General features: G+C 36.9%; 1 protein-coding gene across 2 annotated transcripts in view; it reads left to right on the top strand.

The window, feature by feature from the left end:
- The first annotated feature begins 511 nt into the window (after positions 1–511).
- LOC147308116 (guanine nucleotide exchange factor VAV3-like) overlaps positions 512–20141 on the top strand; it is a 52110-nt gene continuing 32480 nt past the window's right edge. For both annotated transcript variants that reach the window (XM_086272136.1, XM_086272135.1), the window contains exons 1-11: positions 512–839; positions 4071–4187; positions 12350–12408; positions 13025–13090; positions 13621–13738; positions 14716–14808; positions 15173–15241; positions 15331–15434; positions 15799–15898; positions 16164–16259; positions 19767–19835. In XM_086272136.1, the coding sequence (XP_086128262.1) occupies positions 636–839; positions 4071–4187; positions 12350–12408; positions 13025–13090; positions 13621–13738; positions 14716–14808; positions 15173–15241; positions 15331–15434; positions 15799–15898; positions 16164–16259; positions 19767–19835 (1095 nt within the window). In that variant the 5' untranslated portion in view covers positions 512–635. The remainder of the gene's footprint in view (positions 840–4070; positions 4188–12349; positions 12409–13024; positions 13091–13620; positions 13739–14715; positions 14809–15172; positions 15242–15330; positions 15435–15798; positions 15899–16163; positions 16260–19766; positions 19836–20141) is intronic.

Genomic DNA, 20141 nt, shown 5'->3' with positions numbered 1-20141 from the left:
GAACTAAATCTGTTTCAAGTGATTTGCCCCTTGCTCTAATTGAAACATGCGAATGATCACTGACAGTTCCTCAAATACAAAGAAACCAGCAAATCTATGAGTAAATAAGAATATTTTTATCCGTTGCCTGCAACTTTAGTAGAGAAATTAAAGTTTTAAAAAAAGGTGAATCAATGTTCTTTCACAAAGATGTGGCGAACAGGAGAACATTTCTGCACAGACGTATGATTAAACAATTGCTCATGTGTTAAAAGCACAGACGCCTTACAAAGACCTGATTTTCCACAGCTTTTTTTCGTAAAATTCTGCACATGACTCTTTTCATAAATAAGGGGACATAACTAAGAAAACAAACAAACAAACAAGCAAAATAAGACGCTTAGGAACGGAAAGATTACAAAATAAGGAAGAGGAAGTTCACTCAAACACAGGGGGTTTCAGAACAGCCACCCCCATCTGTGCAGCTTTCATAAGTTGTAGCGGCTCGTCTGTCCTCCAGAGGCGATGCTGGAGTTTGAAGAGACATGAGGATGGCTCAGGACACAGCTTCTTCCCCATGCCGTGCACAGACTTCATAAGCGGACAAAGTTTTTAAATTTAACATTGGCCTGCGGTTTATTCCGCTCTTCGCCAACATGGAGTATTGGAGGCAATGTGCGATGTGGCTGATCAGCTGCAACGTGCTGCCTGCGAACCACCGGGTAACTGCGGACACGGCGCAGGTGTTCGACCTGGCGCAAACCCTGCGGGACGGGGTGCTGCTGTGCCAGCTACTCAACAACCTAAGACCCCACACTATCAACCTAAAGGAGATCAATCTCAGGCCACAAATGTCACAGGTACATCCATCATTTTATGCGCTACTTTACGAATTACTTGTAAAAAATATTGTGAAATCAAATTCATGCGTTCACTAACATGCCATAAGCTAAACCTATAGTGGTGTCCAGGAAAAGTCAGTTTATTAGCCCAATAACCACTGGTAAAGAACCAAAGTAGTTCCGCTGGTGAAAGAGGACGCCTAATCAAAAATTTGTGAAAGTGGACAAAGACATATTTGCAGCTCCTTATTAAGAAGATCAAGCTGTAGCAATTTTAAATAAGGTTCCTAAATACATGGAAGAGAAATGGTGGAAGCTATATTAGAGCGTTTTATATTTTGTTGTTCTGCCTGCAAGGAGCTACAGTAATTAGGGTACAGAAGCCTGTTCCAGTTTTATTAAAGGTTAGACTTAGGTGAGATTTTCCCTTTAAGTTATTCCATATTTTCAAAATAAAACCGCAAATTCTAAGGATTTGCAGCTTAAGGCGAGCTTTAGATTATTTCCATCTGTTACACACCGTTTTATTTGTGTCCTGTCTTATTTGGCTTTGGGTCCAACAGATAAGTTTCACTAAAGCCGTGGAGTGGCCTCTGACAGATATCTTCACCCTTTTCTTTTATTGTGAAGATGATGTTTCACTTTCCGTGTGCTGTTCTGGTGTCTTGATCTTTGTTTTTTTCTGGATAGGAGAGAAAGTTCTTTAGCTTGTGTGAAACTTGTCTGGTTTGGGAAACACTAAGAAATCGTCCAAATAGACTTCTCCTTGCTCATGCAGTAACCCTTCAGGAGCTGAAGGCTCTGGAGACATCTGATAAAATCCTGCCTTTGATCCACCCATTAGTTGGGAAACTACATTTTGTGCAGTGGCTTGCCGTTTGGTTTGATGCCATATGACATGTGTAATAAGCCAATTTTAAGCACATTTTTATTTAAATCTCTTGCATTACTGTCTTGGCCAGTTAAATAAAATAAAACAAAACATAACAATTTAATGTTTTAAATTAAAAGCATCTTCCTTGGTGTAATATATGTATTTGCAGGTGTGCCTACAAACATAAATAAAGCCTGCCGTGGTTACCAATATATTTATACGTTTTCTGTGCTCCTACGTTACTGTAACAGCAGCACTTCCTGTTCAGCAGCAGACTCAGGCAGGTGATTAGATCTTTCTGCATCTAGTTGAAAGAGTAATGAACGATTAAAGTCAAAGAAACCGTTAATAATACACCATAAAAGGACAGTGACTTGATGCACACACACACACACACACACACACACACACACACACACACACACACACACACACACACACACACACACAAGAACATAAATACATTTTATGATTTGTTAGCTGACATCAAATAGTTAGGCACTAAAAGCAAATTATATACAGTTTGGTTGAAATGAGCTGTCACCATGATATGATCATCATGATGATATTTTTTTGTAGTGATAGATCTGCATGAGTGATTGGGCTCTGTCTCACAAACTGTACTATGCACATGTGCTATGCTTTGCACTATCTGCTTCACCAGTGCCTATGTGCTTTTCTTTAATATTTTTTAAAAGAGAGTTAAAGCAAACCCAGGGCATAACAGGCCAAACAATGGATGGACATAGCCTGTAGCTGTAGGCCACTTGGCAATGGTTGCAAAAGGCATGTGTGTCAGTGGGCTCCATATTTTAAATGGCTCTTTCATTCTCATCTACTGATGGGCTATCTTCGAAAAAAGAAACAAGGGCACTGGTGAACACGACTAAAGTGTACACTGATGAAAGGTTACACCCAAGACCCGTGTTGTATGCTGAGTTTTGGTACAAATTCAAATAACAATTCACATAACCATTTTGACTATGTCAGTCATGAACAAATATGAACAAATACGCATCGGATACGCAAATACCCACTGCCTCTCTTATTTGCTTCCAAAGTTATACAAAGTAAAAGCTTTTTAAAGTAGTCTAGTTTAAATATAACAGGAAGTAAACTTAGCTAAACAAATCACAAACAGGCCACTATTAACTGAAAATGAAAAATGAAAAATAATAAACTTAAAAGGTGTTTAAAAAAGTATTTTTATTATCGTGGAGCCAGAGATTCTGGGTGTTACTCTAAATGTGAATAAAAGAATGTGCACCAGGGCTGTGACTGTGTTCAAAAGCATGAGGCTGTTGGTGGTGCAAAGCCATCATGTTCTTGCACTTCCTCCGTAGACAAACAGGGCCCCTGGGGGCGGCGGAGTGATTACAGGCGTCTCCATGATGAGCTGATGTGATAAAAAGAAGCCTATCTGTTCTCAAGAATTCCCTTACTTACTGCTTAAGTTATTAAATATTCAGTTTCTAAATCAGCCATTTCTCAGCAATGTGTTTGACAGGAAAAATGAACTGAGGCGATCTAACAGTGCTGTATACGTTTTCTTTTTAACTGAAGTGGCTCAAACTAGACAAAGACGAGTATCTTGAATTCTAAACCATAACTTTATGTCCAATGTTCCTGTTGGCTGCTGTCTTCCCACTAACACAAAGATCCTAATAGGAAGTGACACCAACAGAGAACATAGTTGGCGGTTTCATTTCACAGTATAAAACTTTCATTTTTCATTTTCAGTTTGTAGGGGCTGTAGTTTACTTTTATGTTTAGAAAAGGGACTTTAAATTCTTGGTGCTTTAAATTATGCTGTAAATTAAACTTGATTTACATTACAAAGGAGGTTAAAGACTTTGTTTTTATTTTCCAAACAACGGAAAGTACACTTTTAATGTTACTGTGGTATCTACTCATGTTGGTAGTTTAGTTTTTATTTGACTTAATTTTTGTCTGCTAGCTCTAGATTAAATGAGATCCCACGTAACTAATTCAACAGCGACAGGTATTTTCAGAAACAGCACGACTGTTATTCTAGGAAAAAACGCAAACAGTGCTGTCAGCAGTTTCGGAACATAAGATCCGTTTCTTCAAAATAATTCCAAGTAAAATTGTTTATTTAAAAAAAAGTCAGATTACTGTACTTTGGTGTTAGTTTTTCGCTATGATGAGTGTTAAAAATCTTGTGGAGATAAAACCCTCTTGAAACCTGTAATTTGTACTGAGTTCGGGTTGAGATAACCTTAAAAACAACTTTTTATGTTTTCACATATGTATTTAAACAAAAACTAGTTACAAAAAATGTAAACAATGTAAAATGAAATCTATCTACATACAACTTTTTATGTTATATAACAGTCTGTTTCTGCCCTTTGCAGTTCCTGTGCTTGAAAAACATCCGGACATTTCTGGCCTCTTGCTGTGATGTGTTTGGGATGAAGAAGAGTGACTTATTTGAAGCCTTTGATCTCTTCGATGTCCGAGACTTTGGAAAGGTAGCACCCATTTCTGTCATTATGATTTTCTAACATTGCACTATGAAACAGCCCAGTAATTTCATGTATCATGACATTCTTCTCGCCTTTCATACAGTTATTAGAATCATTTATAAAAGTCTGTAAATTAGTTTGAGTGAATACATTACATGTCACAGCACTATTACATTTGAACTGGTAATAATAACTGTGCAGATTGTCTGTCTCAGTTAACCAGTTTACAGTTTTTCTCCATTGCTCAGATATTAGACATAAGTAATAGTTCAGAGTAAGTGTTATGATAGATTTTGTCCAAACTTAGACATTATCCATCTAAAAAAAGAAAATCATTATGTAAAAAGTCTAAAAAGAGAATTTTCTGTAACGGATCTCTTTTTTAAAGAAAGAGTCAAAGAACAATTAATTGACAAAATAATTTTTCCAGTGTTTTACAAAACAGCTTGAACAGATGATAACGTTTTCAAAACAAGCAATACGCTTGTGATGTTTCACTGCATTATTGTCTTCGTAGCTGACTTTTGGTGTAAGTGATGCCACACCTGCTCTGTTTTTCTGTCCTAATTGATCTATAAATCCTGCCAACTCTTTAAAATACAAGTCTGAGGTATGATGGAAGCATAGTGTACGTGTGCTTCTTCTCTGTGTGTGAGTCTGAAAGCGTTCGCTGTTTGCCTACCCTAGCTTTTTGAAGGGATTGGCTGACTTCTTTTTATTGCTGTGTTATTGTGGGACCTGTTTTCAGTGTGTGTACACAGCGTTACCAGGTCAGTGGGTTTGTAGTGCGCTCTGTGCAGCCACTCAGCGGACTGTCGCTTAAAGCACAGGAGCCTAATTTAACTTCGCCACGGAAAGCACACTTACTCTGAGGAGCCTTACTCCCACATTTCCCTATTTAAGTACACCATTTTACCTGGGGGCATTATGAGTTGTCTAAGCACTGAGAGGCTTGAAGAAAATTATAGTTGTTTTTTTTTAAATAAAACTATTGGAGCATATGTATTAATCTATGCTGAATGTATTTTATCTGAGTTTTTTTTTTTTTACCTCTGAAGTACATAAGATTGTGCTATCCATCCATGCGTTTTCTTAACTCATTATCCATTTCACTGTTCCAGAAAGGCCGGAGCCTATTTGACATGACATGGGGCAAGAGGCAGGGCAGACCTGGGCCAGTTCGCCAGTCTATTGAAGCTTAAATAGGCTTGTTTGTCTCTTTTTACATTTCTTTTACATTTAGTTGTTTTGCCTGAATGCTTATCGTGTCTAAATAATGTATACGGTATCTCATGAGTTTAGTTTGGTAAAGTAATACCATATATCTTATATACATCATAACTTAGGCATACTATATATGATTGCAATAGTGAATTCACCTCCCTCTGTAGAATGGAAGTGGTTATACGTGAACTATGAGAGTGCATACCAAGCTGTGTGTGTAATTTCTCATTCAGGCTCTCTTTTCTTTCAGTTCAGTGTTTTGTGCTCTAAAGAAGCTTCTAGTTAATCTGGCTGCTGATAATCCCACAGGGGAGGTAGGGCTTGCAAATATGTACACTACATCCAAGCCGGGCTGCATAATCTCAGCCATGTTCAAGGGTTGTCCATCAAACAAACAAGCCTCTGGAGGATAAAGATTGCACCAGATCATTGCTTTTTTTTATTGGCAGTTAGAAATACGGGTGACTGTAGGTTAAGCAGTTGGGTTGGATTGGCTCCATGAAGGGCTGTATGTCTAAAGAAGAAATGCTCAATCTCTTCTTTTTTTTACAGAAAAATCCAAAAAAGGAACATCTCAAATCTCAACCAGTGTAATCCACTTGGGGTCGAGTTGTGCCAGCTCTGCCTGTGGACTGAGTATTAGTCCACTGAATATCTAATGAGAGCTCTGTAACCTACATTTCTCAGCTGAGTTACTACAGGCTTCACTGCAGGGAGTCAAACTGACTGCACGTAGAAGGCTGAAGGCTAGAGAGATAAAGCAGAGGGGCAAGAATTGTGTTTATTTCTTCCTTCAGTATAAACTACTATTAATATTTTCACAAAACAACATTATTTTTGTGCGAAGTTCATGCAGTTTTTCTTTTTGGGAAATAACTTCACACTTTCTTCCTGAGAGTAAGATAAGAACATTGATAACACATGTCAGCACATAAAATATAATCATATTATTAGCAACCTGTTAGTTTGGCTTAAGCTAAAAACATCGAAAGACGTCAGTAAAATTCCCTACCACTATAAATAATTATCATGTTACGTATTTATGCATGGTGTATTCCTTACCTGCCTACCCCAGAACTGCTGTATCTATACATTATTATACATTCTAAACATTATTATTTGAGCTTTTTGACAGATATATTTTACATTCAAATCTTTGTAGAAATGAAAATAAAGTGTTAACAGTCTCATTTCTGGCCAGTGTCAGTGTTGTTGAGTGGTATCGGCATATCGGCGAACAGGATCGTATTCAGCGATATCAGTTTTCAGTGTTTATCTGTTGCAAAACATCAATTTTGCAATTGCAAATTTTTTGAAAATTGTGTGATAAAAATGTGAAAAACACAAAACGATTTAAACCATTCAGGTTTTTGTTATGAAAGAAATACGCTGATAGCATATGGATAACTGGAATTCTTGTCGGGGAATTGTTGTTTTAAACTTAAATGTCCATATCTGCCCATCATTTAATAAAAAACAAATAAAACATTTATTAATTTAATTAATTAAGTGTAGGTAGGTGGACGTTACATCAAGCGATCTGTTTCACTGTTCTGCGCTAAGCTAATATTTAGCGTTTAGAAATATGAGCGCTGTCGGTCTTCTTACCTTAACTTGCGAAATGCAACCTTCATGCACAGATTATCACTGTGTGATCAGTTGGTACCATCACACACTGAAGAATGCGAAAATACCGTTTTAAATGTGTGCTTTGATGCTTAACTCTGCAAAGCTCACATTAGTGTTGGTAAAAACTAAAGTAGCCCCTTCTGAAATGTTACATTTGCATAACCCATAAAGTCTGACAATTACCAAAAGCCTCAAAAAACTCTCAACAATAATGTGTTCCTGATTATAATTTGTGTTAACGACACTACATTCTCTTTCTGGCTGTATCTTCGTAGAATCATCCTTGGGGTGGCTAAATAAATATCAGAGCATTCTCAGAAAGTTGATGGACTTTAATTTTGTTTTGGGAAGCTAATAAAAAAAATGTATATTTTGTACAGTGTGATAGACGGGAACAGCTTGATTATTATTTAAACAACTGAATATATTTACAAATTGACCATTAAAGTGACCATTAGTAATTAATTAATTAATTAAGTAACACGTTAATTCTGCACAGAATAATCTGCAAATATACCAAAAAATTTATTTGTTTCTCTGCTGTTAAATATTGAACAAATAACTTGGAAAATAAAAGAAAGAAGTAGAAAGAAATATCAGAATCTCCGTCTGCTACCAGGAAAATTATCATTTTAAACTTCGGTGTCTGTCTCAGCACAGAATTTCACAAAACAAAAGAAATATGAATTTCATATATATATTGCCAAAACGATGAAATTAACATGTCTTTTAACATGCTTTTCCTTTGGATAGAGCTACACTGTCACACTGCCTGTTCCTATTTCTGGGTCAAGCTAATATTTAGCATTCAAACTAGACAGTGGTATCAATCTTCTTGCCCAACCTTGATTATTGCAAATATATGTATTTCCTGAAATGTCAATCTATTCCTTTAACCAAACTGAAAATCTGTCATGTAGAGATTATCACTGTATGGTCCATTAGTACCATCACACCATGTAAAGTTTCACCTTTATATTTAGTGCCGTTATTTCTGTGTTAATAATAATGAAAAATGATCATTGTCAGCTGCACTAGTCAAGTAAAGTCAAAGTTTATTCTCTCTCTCTCCCCCTCTCTCTCTCTCTCTCTCCATATATATGTGTGTGTGTGTGTGTGTGTGTGTGTTTGTGTGTTCGTGTGTGTGTGTGTGTGTGTGTGTGTGTGTGTGTGTGTGTGTGTGTGTAAAGGAGTTTTTAAATGATTTAAGAGTTTCAAACTGGGCAGATCTTATGTGAAAACAGGTTGTTCCAAAGATTAGAGGGCCCTGCTGAAAAGGCTCTGTTACTTCTGCTTTCAAGCCTGGATCTAGGAAGATATCAAGAGCATTTGGCTCATAGATCTCTGGTATGTGGATTTTCAAAAGATCTATAATAGAAGGTGGTGCTAATCCATCGAAAGTCTTAAAAACAAGAAATAGACTTTTTAAATGGATCCTGAAATGGACTGAAACCCAGTGTAAGGAGGCAAATAATCACCTCACTGCTAAGTTGCTTCTCCTTTATGAAGTTTCAATCTTTTTACTTTTGTGCAGTTGCATAAACAAGAGAGCATTTACAGAAGTTTGATGGACCGTCTATTTTATTTCGGGGACTCAAAAACAACACAGGGCAGAATGTGTGATGAATTTATTTGTACTTGCTAAAATTAGAACAAGTTTCACAGAGAAGTGACTGCATTGCACCTGCAGAGTGGCAAACATGAACATTTGATTTCTTATCCGATGCTACAGCTCTCTGTCTTTTTCACAGTGCTCCGGGGATTTACGATAGACATCGTAAATAGGCCACACTAACCAAGGCGGTTGGTCTTCAGCTTAGCTTGTGGCTTTGCTTCTCAACTCACATGTAGCTTCAGCCAAATGGCTTTCAGACATGTCAGGTGTGAGAACAACTTGTTTTTTAAAAAAGACCGCCTAGAAGGATTTACACTTCACTAAATGAATGTGATTTAAACCAGTGTTAGATTGTTCATTTCATGTATTCACAAGAGAGCTTTCTCCTTTCTTGTGCAAGTTACACTGAATCCATCTAAAAACAGTTTGGCTTTAATATGTTTCTTTAGATTTTCAATCTTGTATTCAGTAGCTATCACTATCACTAGAAGTAAACCAGCTATGATGTGGACAAAGTGTGCAGGAGCAGGGTTACATTTACATCAGTGGTCTTAGATTTTCGAAGAAATTTCACAGAGATCAATATAATTGTTTGCATTGTGGAACGTTATGCTGCACTATGGCATCTAATTTTTTTAAGTGCAAACAGTGATGCAGGGGAAACAAACAAACAAACAAAACATTTCCAGTGCTGCAAACATCACAATGTTGCACTTTTAAAGCTGGGTACACTTTACAAACAGGCCTCTTTTCAAGTCATAAGCACACCTGGGTTTAGCCAAAGCCACAGGACTTATTCACACAGGAAGGGGAGATAAACTCAAGATTCAAAGGGTGCTATATCTAACCCAAATAACTATCTTAGCTGCAAATCCAAAAATGTAACTTTGCGAACTTTGCAGCTTTGTCACTGGATAATTTATCATAGAGAGAAACTATGATGTGAATGAGATAACTGGTATTTATTTTACTTTTCTGTCGTAATTGGGACATTGCATTACATTGCAATGTTTCACTTGTAGAGACTTCTGACAGCACTGTAAGCTTTGGCAAGACTATATATTGACACTAACTACAGCAAGTTTAAGAAATTAATCATCTCATAATGATCAAGTACCTCAGCGGAAAGAAATAATGATCAGTGTCCATGAACTGATCTTTACAGGTCCTCTTAAAAAAATATAATTACACAGTTTTAAGTGATTTTTTTAAAGTGATGTTTCCAATCCTTTTTCTGAGTAAATATGACAAATACTTTTCTGATAACAATGTTGCACATGCATTAATATTATTAGGAGTTTACATTTTTATGTTAAGGATGAAAAGCTGCGAATTACCTGTATTTATGTCCTTGTCATGTGCAGGGTGATCATGTATTTCTGTAGTTAACACATAACTCAAAAGTGATTTAATGCAATTCTGCACACACCCTTACAGATACGCACTGTTTGAGGTGTCAGTGTAACAACATTTGTACTAATTTGACACACATTTGACTATTTTATGGAACATTACAAAGTGTAACACATGGTGTGAGTTTAACGTTCCTTCCAGAGAATTCATCTCCCTGTCACTGTCAGCCTTTCCCTCTTTGCATTCATAATATGAATTTTATTCACGATACACATTAAAACACATAAAGTAAATAAATAAATACAAAATTTTTTAAATATAGGCAAAGAATAACTTGTAGTTTGCGCAATGCTTCTGTGCACAGAGACTGCTATTAGAGAGTAAACTGTTACAAAAAATTCTCACTTTATGATGTGAGATAATTTAACAACCACAGAAGATGGAATTGAGAAAGAAATGAAAATCAAAGAAACAGTGAATCTGACAGCTCGGAACAGCTGCGTCTGTGTCGTGTGTATCTGTCATGTGTCATGCGCTGACACATTTTGCTACTATCATGTGGTGTTTAACTAGTAGGGACCCGTTTCTTAACTTTTGCGGGTTTGTTCTCCTTTCAGCCATATAGAAGAGTCTAATAGTTGATAATTTTACTGATTCCTATCACAAGGCAGCTTTTTCCACCTGTTCTCACCAAGTGCTTTTTCACTCTGGGTTTTCTTTCTTAATATTGACTAACAGGGACCTTTAATGAAGTTTCCCGACATAATTGTGTGAATTGAAATAAAAAAATCTAATTGAATGAAGCTAACTTTTATTTTGGTGAAGGAAACTGTTGTAACTGCCACGTATACGTTAACGACTGCCTTGCTAGTACGTGGTGGGGTCTGACTTTATCTTAAGAACTGCCTTAATTCTTGATGACATGTTCAACATTCGTCATAAATTTTGGAAAGCCTTGGCGTGATAGCATCACAGAGTTGCTGCACGTTTGTCAGCTGCACATCCATAATGTGAATTTTCTGTTTCACCGCAGTTCCCAAAGATGCGCTATTGCACTGAGAGCTGGTAACTGTAGGCTATTTGAGTGCAGACAACTCACTGTCGCGTTCAAGAAACACATAAAGCGATGGACAGATGTGGCGTTTAAATGATGCTCAGTGCTTCACACCATTACATCATTAAAAGTGGTCAGTGAGTTTGGCTTACAGCTATTTACTGGTGGTTTTAGTGTAAACTTTTACTTGTGGGCAAGTGAGGTTTGTTCACATGGTCATAACATGATCTATTGTGCAATTCCATGTGGCCTCTTTCTTTTTGTTTGTGCATTGGTCTTTGCTGCGTTCATGTCAAAAGATAGATTTTAGGGATGGGATAGATTTGTATGCGTATTAATTGCAAGTGGAAAACTCATCAAAAATGCTCCTTCATTAAAGATTGTGATTAATGACACACCCAAGACATTGACTGAGTAAGCTCCAGGGCGACATAACCTAAACTCATAGTTCACTAGGTTTGTACTATAAATATAATCAGCTATTAAAATTGTGCTCCAAGTGTTGTAACAGGTTAGTAGTATTACCTTTGTGGTATTGCTGTCCTGCTTTGTTCATAAATAAATAAATGGTGGAATTACCTTCGATAGCAGAAACCATTTTTTGTTGTCTTCCTTTTGTTTGTTTTCTTTACTAAAGCCAAAAATGTTTCCAAACAGTGGCAATTTTTTTTTTCTTTGGGACAAACCCCTCAAGTTGTGCATTCAGCTTAGTGTGTGAGTCTTCCTTCACAGAATAACCCGGCAACTGCCCATTCGTCCTTAATATTTGTTATATAAGAAATGCATGGGCTCAGTGTTTTCTTAAAAGCTACATTTTGCCCCTTTATGTTGCTATGGGAACACATCCATACATAATTTAGTAAAAGAAGGCTAGTTATTTAATTGTATGTTTTTGTGACAGCTCCTCTGTCTTGGTTGAAGTACACAGTGTTGCTTGCGATTAGACCCTGATACATCTTGTTTCCACGCTGGAACATTTGGATAAAAGTAATTAATTATGTGAAGCACCCATATTTGTTTCGATTTGGCTTGTTAACCCTGCAAGCTGGTATTGTTATTAAGCAGGAAATCTATCAGAGCTTTAAATCTGACTTTCATATGATAATTAAAGCTTAAATTGAAAGCTTAACTCAGTGAATCCGATTTAATTCTGAAACTGGGAATCACAATAAGTGTCATATATTTGCATTATTAAACATGTATATATATATATATATATCTCTTCAGTCAGTCCTCTCTTTCTGTCTCTCTATACCAAACCAACAAATGTAATTTCACATTTTGTTTCTCCAGGTTATGGACACTCTGTCCAAGCTTTCTCACACGACAGTTGCTCAGCAAGCAGGATTCAAGTAAGTCATCAAGTTTTCAGTAAATTGCTTCTAAGTGTTATTTCTAGGAAAAAAAGGTCATCTAACCATGTGAACTTTCCTTTCACTTATATCTTATCTCCTCCTCCTTCTCACCTTACCCACACTGCAGGCACATTTATAGCTATGTCTAATTTCCATCTTTAACAGCTGTTTTAGTTAATGATTAAAAATGTTTCTATTTATACTTGACTGTGCAAACAGCAGTGGTATTAAATTAAAAGACAAGATATAATTGTTGAGTAAGTATACAAAATCAATATGTCAAAAACAGAAATGAAGCACAGGCTGCAAAGTAGTTAAGAATAGATACTGTTGATCTCAACGATCAGTTCAGCAGTTCTAACAAGTGATCATTAATCATTTTTTAGTGTAAAATATATTTTAAACAATTGCAAGTCTTCCTCTTTTGAACAAAGTACGCTTGGTTTTATAAGTTTCCATCTTTTTCTATTAGACTGCTCTTGATATCTAAATACATGCTGATTTATCAAAAGTTATTTTCTTGTCCTAAGTTACTCAGCAGTGCTTTCCCCCCCGACTGGAGCATTTATTCTGTTAAATACTGAAGCTTATACTACTTTACTGTCACTTCCAGGCCATTTCCAACGGACGAGAGCCTACAAAACGAGGACATTTACAACAATCTGGAAGACATGATTGAGTATGTATGAAGCTTCTCTCTGTGGGCCCATTACTAGTGTTGATAGAACGTGATTATTTCACTCAGTAGCAGAACCAGCTCTGCTCATCATCCATGCTCTCCTGGGGTCTGGACACCCACATGTTTTGTTAACTGGCTTGGCTCCGTTTCGATGTTACTGTCAGAGGAAATGAATGAGTAATTCTACATGTTTTTGCTGAGTGCTTGCACACCCACATCAGGGATCTGGATGGGTGCTGCTGACAATGTGATTGATCGACAGAGAAGAGTAATCACAGGTGTATAGAGCAATTTTTGCATTACGCTCGTAGCAAATAAGGCTTTTAATAATCTCCAGAATTTTCATTTCTGTGAATCATTCCTTTTGGAAATACATAATTCCTGAATGTTAAACGCAGTGATTGTTATTTAATGCTGAGTTACTCAACCGGTGTAACAAAGGTTACTTCTTGCATCTCTTGTGAATGCAAAAATTAACTGATAATCAGCAGATTTCAGTGGTGTTTATTTTTTTTTTGTGTATGTCATAGTGAGAATGTTCCTGAGGACGAAGATGACTTGTATGCAGCGGTCTATGGCCTAGAAGACGATTATGCTGGTGGCGAGATCTATGAAGACCTCATGAGAACGGAGCAGCTTCCCCCACTGGTACCACAATTAGTCAGCGCTCACACACACACCCCTCAAACACCACACAAAACACTGAATACCTTTAACTCACATGTCGAATAGTTGGTGGGCGTTGTTGGAAACAAAATCCACAAAATCCTAATTACTAAAAGTTTAGTGCAGCTTCTTACCCGGTGCAGGATAATCCTCTAAAACTCAGCATTGCAACATCTTTACTGAGCAAGACTCATAATTTAAATAACTTACACTTCCACAGTGTAAAAAAATGTTCCAGTCATATACTAATATATAATGAGTTAAGAGACATATATGTTATAGTAGTCCCTCTGCAGCCCCTAATCTCTATAGAGTCACATAGAAAAATTTCATGGGATTGTAAGTCCTGTGAAAAAAAGTACTAACCTGCTAACCATAAGTACTAACCACAACCTAATTGTAACCCTGACACTGAAACCACATTTTGAGCCTCAAAAATGCCTTCGAACTCGTGAGGACGGGCATTTTGTCCCCATAAGTGAGTGTGGGGCCCCACAAGTAAAGAAGCATGACAATTTTCTGTCCTCACAAAGATGTCTAAACATGTACACACACATGAATGACTAAATTACATTATAAAATAAGGTGAGATACCTTACTAGTCTGTTATTTAAATCCTACTACTTAGAATAAAGAATAGAATAAATCTAACTATTGAAACATTTTATATGGGTTATACTTGCAAATTGAAAAATCCTCCTAATTAATCCTAAAATTTAAAGCATATCAAAGGCAGATTCTTCCGATTTCTTGATAGTTTTAAAAGTATTTTAGTAAATTTTGGTTTGAAGGGACCTAATTCTGTTCTCTTCATCTATTCACTTGCCACCTGCTGCACCTTACTCTCTGTTTGGTGGCTGTTAAAACATTGCTTTCCTGTCTGCAGATAGAAATAACAAAAAGATTTTCTTTTCTTTTAAACATTCAAGCAACAATTTCTAAGATATCTGTCTTTCTAGAAGCAAGCAGAGGTTGATATCCGAAGCTGCTGCCTTACAGAGATTAAACAGACAGAGGAGAAATACACGGAAACCCTCGAGTCAATTGAGAAGGTACTGAACTCTTGTTTTTCCTCTTTTGAACTAACAAATGATGGATTTACTGCATCATAATGCTAATTCTAATCTCAGTGACAGTAAATGCTGTAATTGTTATAATTTTATACAACACACGGAGCACAATATTGGGGTTTTTATGGGGAATTTTGGGGAAATCCCCAGTTGCCAATTCCCTAATTTGTTTGCTGTCAAACATCCTATGTGACGTGTGTAAATGGTTTCAGTATGAGTTATAAATTATTTACAAATTCACTTTCACGCTGTTTGTAGTTTCCAGCTGTACAGTAAATAAGTAAAATGGCCTAAGAAGAGGAGCTGAATTCAGTTTCATTTAGGTTTTCAATGCTTCTGTCTCCAGTATTTCCTGAACCCACTGAAGAAATTCTTCTCTACTTCTGAAATAGACAAAGTTTTTGTAAACATTCCAGTAAGTCACGCTAGTTCTCACTCTTGCCACACACATTTGAAAGATACACTTTTCTGTTCAGATACTGACGGCTTCTTTCTCTGATGCAGGACTTGGTTAGACTTCACAAGAGCCTGATGGCTGAAGTGCAGGATTCCATCTTAAACAAAAATGCCTTAAATCTCTACCAGATTTTTATCAGATACAAAGAGAGGTATGTGAGGAATTATGAACATGTTGCATGTAACAAAAAAGAAAAGTCTCAGTTATTTGAGTTGAACTTTCGCTTGTGGAAATATGCAACTACAGAAGTGCTGATTTTTGTAGTAATTTAATTTTCATTGATTGCTATCTGCAAAATTTATATTAAAGCTGTCAGTGTTGTGTAAAAATCATTCTTTAAGCCCACACATTTTAAGTCCTTAAACTTTGTACAGGTGTGTTTCAGAAAGGTTCAGAGTATATACAGCTGTTTGAGAAATGATCCTTAACAACATGTGTGGCCCTCCGTGCACACCCAATGTCCCTTCCTGCTAGTCACCACTCATCATGACCTCATTTCCATTGAATTTTTATAGATTGCTCATTTATGGAATATACTGCAGTCGAGTGGAAATTGCCATCGCCGTTTTAGACCTCATTTGCAAAGAGAAGGAGGATGTCCGTCTGAAGCTGGAGGTGAGACATTAGAAGAAGCGGGCCTGTCTATAACATGCAATGACCACCGATATACAGATCAAGCTTTCAGTGACCTCTAGTGTATACTGTTTTCACTACACTTACACGTCTTTAGATAATGCATTATGCGCTTCCTTTGCTTCAGCTTTAACAACAATGATACTAGAATTTAAAATATATATGTTGTCATTCTTACTGCCAGTCAGAGTGAATGTATTTGATGCATTCTAGGTCGTACTGTTCAGTTACTACATTTTTGTTCCAGGAGTGCTCCAAAAGGGCCAACAATGGGAAGTTTACACTGAGGGACCTGCTGGTTGTCCCAATGCAGAGAGTCCTAAAGTATCATCTCCTTTTGCAGGTAGAGATGTTTGACTCACGCAGTAGCATAAAAATAACATGTGACAGAAAAGTCTTTGTGGCTTTGTCACTTTTTCTTTGGGTTAACAAGTATTTGGTATTATTTTAATATCTATGACTCACTTATCACTTTATATACATCTACATTTATACTGAGCAATTTCAGTGGAATAATTTATGTTTATGTGTAGCGAAAAATTAGTTGATTGATCCCAGAAAAGAAAGCAAAAATGTCAAATTGAAAAAAATAGGGTTGTTCCAATTTTCTCATCATTTGCAAATATTTTAAATACTAAAGCATTCATCAACTGGTCATAAAAATAGTTGTCAGTTGCAACCCAGCTTCTTGCTGGGGTGCTTGCACGGTTACTTGTTGCTATGGGAGGAACGAACATCCAGAATTTCCAGATGTTGTTTGGTTTTTCTATGTGTGCCCTAGAAAAATCCATAAAAAGTTTGATGTTTATTTAATACTAAAAATATTTTTTTACATTTGGTGCAAGTTTTAATCACTTCAGAGCGAAAAGAGCTTTTGTCAACTTTATGTTAGTTGCTCCAACTACCTTGTAGCATGTCAGTGACCACTTGAGGGCGACATCCTCCACAAATTTGATTCATTGTTCTCTCCCTTTGATATCCCAGAAGATCCACACTCAAAAAAAGTCTAGGTTATTATTTAGTTCATTATGTTAGTGCATTTTGATATATTCTCCTTTTTCCTCCAAAATTAACTGAACCAAGATTGTTTTAAATCATTCTCAGAATTTATGTAGATTTGTTACACATTTTGCAGGACGGTTGTACATAAAGTATTCATTCACATACTGGATTCCAGACTTCAAGCTTGTTAGATTCCCACAGATTTCACTGCATACTGATTTACTGTATGACACCATCTCCCCAGCTCAGTATGAATCAGAGGTCAGACTACAGCTGGCAGGATAGATGAGGGCTTTGCCTAGAGAGCTTTTAAAAAAAATTGTTGTGGAAGGTAAAGCCCTCCATGGTGAATGGTGTTGATCCTGGGAGTTCACAGACACCCCTGAGGAGAAACTGTGTGATGGAGGGACAAAAAAGAATGAAAGGGGAAAAGAAGTGGCGAGGTGGAAATTAAGTGAAAGAGGTTACAGCACAGTTAGGAAAGAGCATTGTGCCATACACGGCGCAGACACACCAGTTTGAACAATAGTCAATCTCTTATTGTGTAACGTTACCACAGAGCTAGTCACACCGAAAGTCATTCTACCACTTTTAATATTAAGCACATATAATATACATAATGCTGTAATAATGATTAAATCTTGCTAACGCAGTTTTTCTGCCACGAACATCAAACACACACAGCAAACAGAGTATCGGCGGCATGTATTTTTAACTAGCAGCATCTGTCTAGAATTAAAAATAAAATGTCAGCAGAAAATGAAGCACAATGCTAGCAAACACGTTTTCTGTTCAAGTACGTAGTCTTATTTGCTGTGGAAACAATTCACTGTGGTCTAGAATTGTTGCATGTTTTCTTTATTGCTTAACAGTTGTTTAATCCATGTGATTAAAGAAATAGATGTTTCTGTGTGTGTGTGTGTGTGTGTGTGTGTGTGTGTGTGTGTGTGTGTGTGTGTGTGTGTGTGTGTGTGTGTGTGTGTGTGACATCTTTTTCTTCCTGCACTTTAACTGCTGACATTCAATAGTATTTGAATGTCAGCAGTGCCGTGTATTCATATGAGTTTTGTTTATTGCATCTAGGAAGAGAAAAACCATGCGTGTATTCATCTTTATACTTCAAGCTTGAAGAACAGAAGAACTTTAAAATTTAAAACTGTTTTATGAGTGAGTGCGAAGAGTTGTCTGTGTCTATGTGCTAGACTTGCGACCTGTGACAGACTTGTGACCTGTCCAGGGTGTACCCTGCCTCTCGCCCTAAGACAGCTGGGATAGGCTCCCCCTCCCCCCCGACACTGAAAGAGGACAAGTGGAAGCGAATGAATGGATGGATGTACACTTTCAAATTTACCTATATAATGGATTTTATGAATATATTATGGAATTAATTATCTTTATCTTTACATTACTGATATTTAGATAGTGTGCAAAAGTCTTGAGCCACTCCTCAAGTCTTTATATTTTCCTTCCTCATTTATCTTTGGACATTGGCTGCTTTTTCACTCATTTTGCATCCAGTCCTTGTACCTGACCATTTTAAAAATGTATTTATTTATTTTTCTGCGGCACTTTGTTACTTGCAGCTTGTTGCAGAAGCACGCGATTTCTTGTCTGTGTAGGATCCCAGACACCTTAACACCCACTCACATCCTGGGCCTTCTGACCTCAGGAAATCACATGATAGCATGGGGCTAGGTTTCACAATGAGTTCACCCGAAACCTTGGCTGATTGTGACCTACACCTGTTTTCACACCTTGGTTCGTGTGATTAGGTTAGAGGATCACTAGGGGTCCATTGTCCCTCTTGGGGGAACACTCCCACAGGGCTTAAGTCTGGGACTCTTCAAAATTTGACCTTAGAACTGAAGAAGCTTCTTGGAAGTCTAGACGCTTTTCTTTCCAAACGCCTTAGACCACATAATTTCTTCCCGAATTTCCCCAAAATGCCAAGGTTTAGGCATAAAAAGTATTTTTAGTCGTTGAAAAGTATCTGACAGTCAACAAAGACCTGACACAACACCTGAGAGATGCAATACCATTTGAAAAGCAACTGCAACAGCATAAAAATGATCCCAAACACACTACCAATGCAGTAAAAGCATACCTGGATTCGAAAACACACAAACATTGTCAGTTATAGGCTTCCTCAGAGCCCAAACCTCAACATTAGTGAAGCAGTGTGGACTCAACTTCATATACAATGGAACAAAAGGCAGCAGCAGCCGAAGCTTGCCCACAAGATTTTAGGCTGTGTTGAAAAATAAAATTGATCTTACCAAATATAAAATTTCATGTTCATTAGAACTGTTTTGCTTTGTATACTTTCCATGAATATTTGCACATTTCAGCGAATCACTGCACTATCCCACTTTCCATGTAAAATATAAAGTAATGAGGAACGACTCAAGACATTTGCACAGTATTGTATTTCTAATTGTTCATTCTGAAAGATCATGGACGAGAATTAAACTTACTTCATTTGCTTCAAATGATATTTATACTTTGATAAATCCCATAACCAGCCTTTGCCGAGAAGCTTTTTTTTCATATACTCTGAAAATGAAACAAAGCAGAAGAAAGAAACCCTCCCTTTCTTTCTTCATTCATTTAATTTTGATTTCAGAGTATAATTATCTAATTACCTGATGCTATCCTGATGTTTTAACAGCTGTCCTCTGAATATGAAGGGACCCATTTGGTATAGGATGAATCTTGTCTTTCATACAATTTAAAAGTGATCCTTAATATAAAATCAATCCATGTAGTGATGCTAAATGTGCTTGCCTATGCAATTGTAGTTCTGTTAGTGGATGTAGTCTGCCACTTATTTTCTTTTCCTCTCTAACAGGAGCTAGTCAAACACACTCAGGATGCTGCTGACAAGAGCAACCTGAAGATCGCTCTTGATGCCATGAAAGTAAGTGCAGTGCTTATGGTAAATGGTACGTAATCATAGTGATTTTAGACTGTTAGCAAAAGCAGGCTGATTCAGCAGATTATTCCAAACGGTCTGTGCCATTCAGCTATCAATACCTATTAAATAAAAATAGGAAGCAAACTCAAACACACACACACACACAACATGACATGATGGCTTTTCTGACTGAAGAAACAAACAAGAAAAAGAAACTACAATACAAACACGCATTTATCCATTTAAAGTAAAGGTGTGGAGAATATTGTCATTCACTTTGTCTCCCCATCTAATTCTCAGCACTGAAAC

The sequence above is a fragment of the Aulonocara sp. 'chitande type north' Nkhata Bay genome, linkage group LG18 (assembly GCF_057382095.1).
Source record: "Aulonocara sp. 'chitande type north' Nkhata Bay isolate Kocher_YH1m ecotype deep benthic linkage group LG18, A_spYH_male_GT1.1, whole genome shotgun sequence".
Classification (NCBI taxonomy): domain Eukaryota; kingdom Metazoa; phylum Chordata; class Actinopteri; order Cichliformes; family Cichlidae; genus Aulonocara; species Aulonocara sp. 'chitande type north' Nkhata Bay.
The sequence above is the reverse complement of the archived record's forward strand: the minus strand, read 5'-3'. Positions and strand labels throughout refer to the sequence as shown.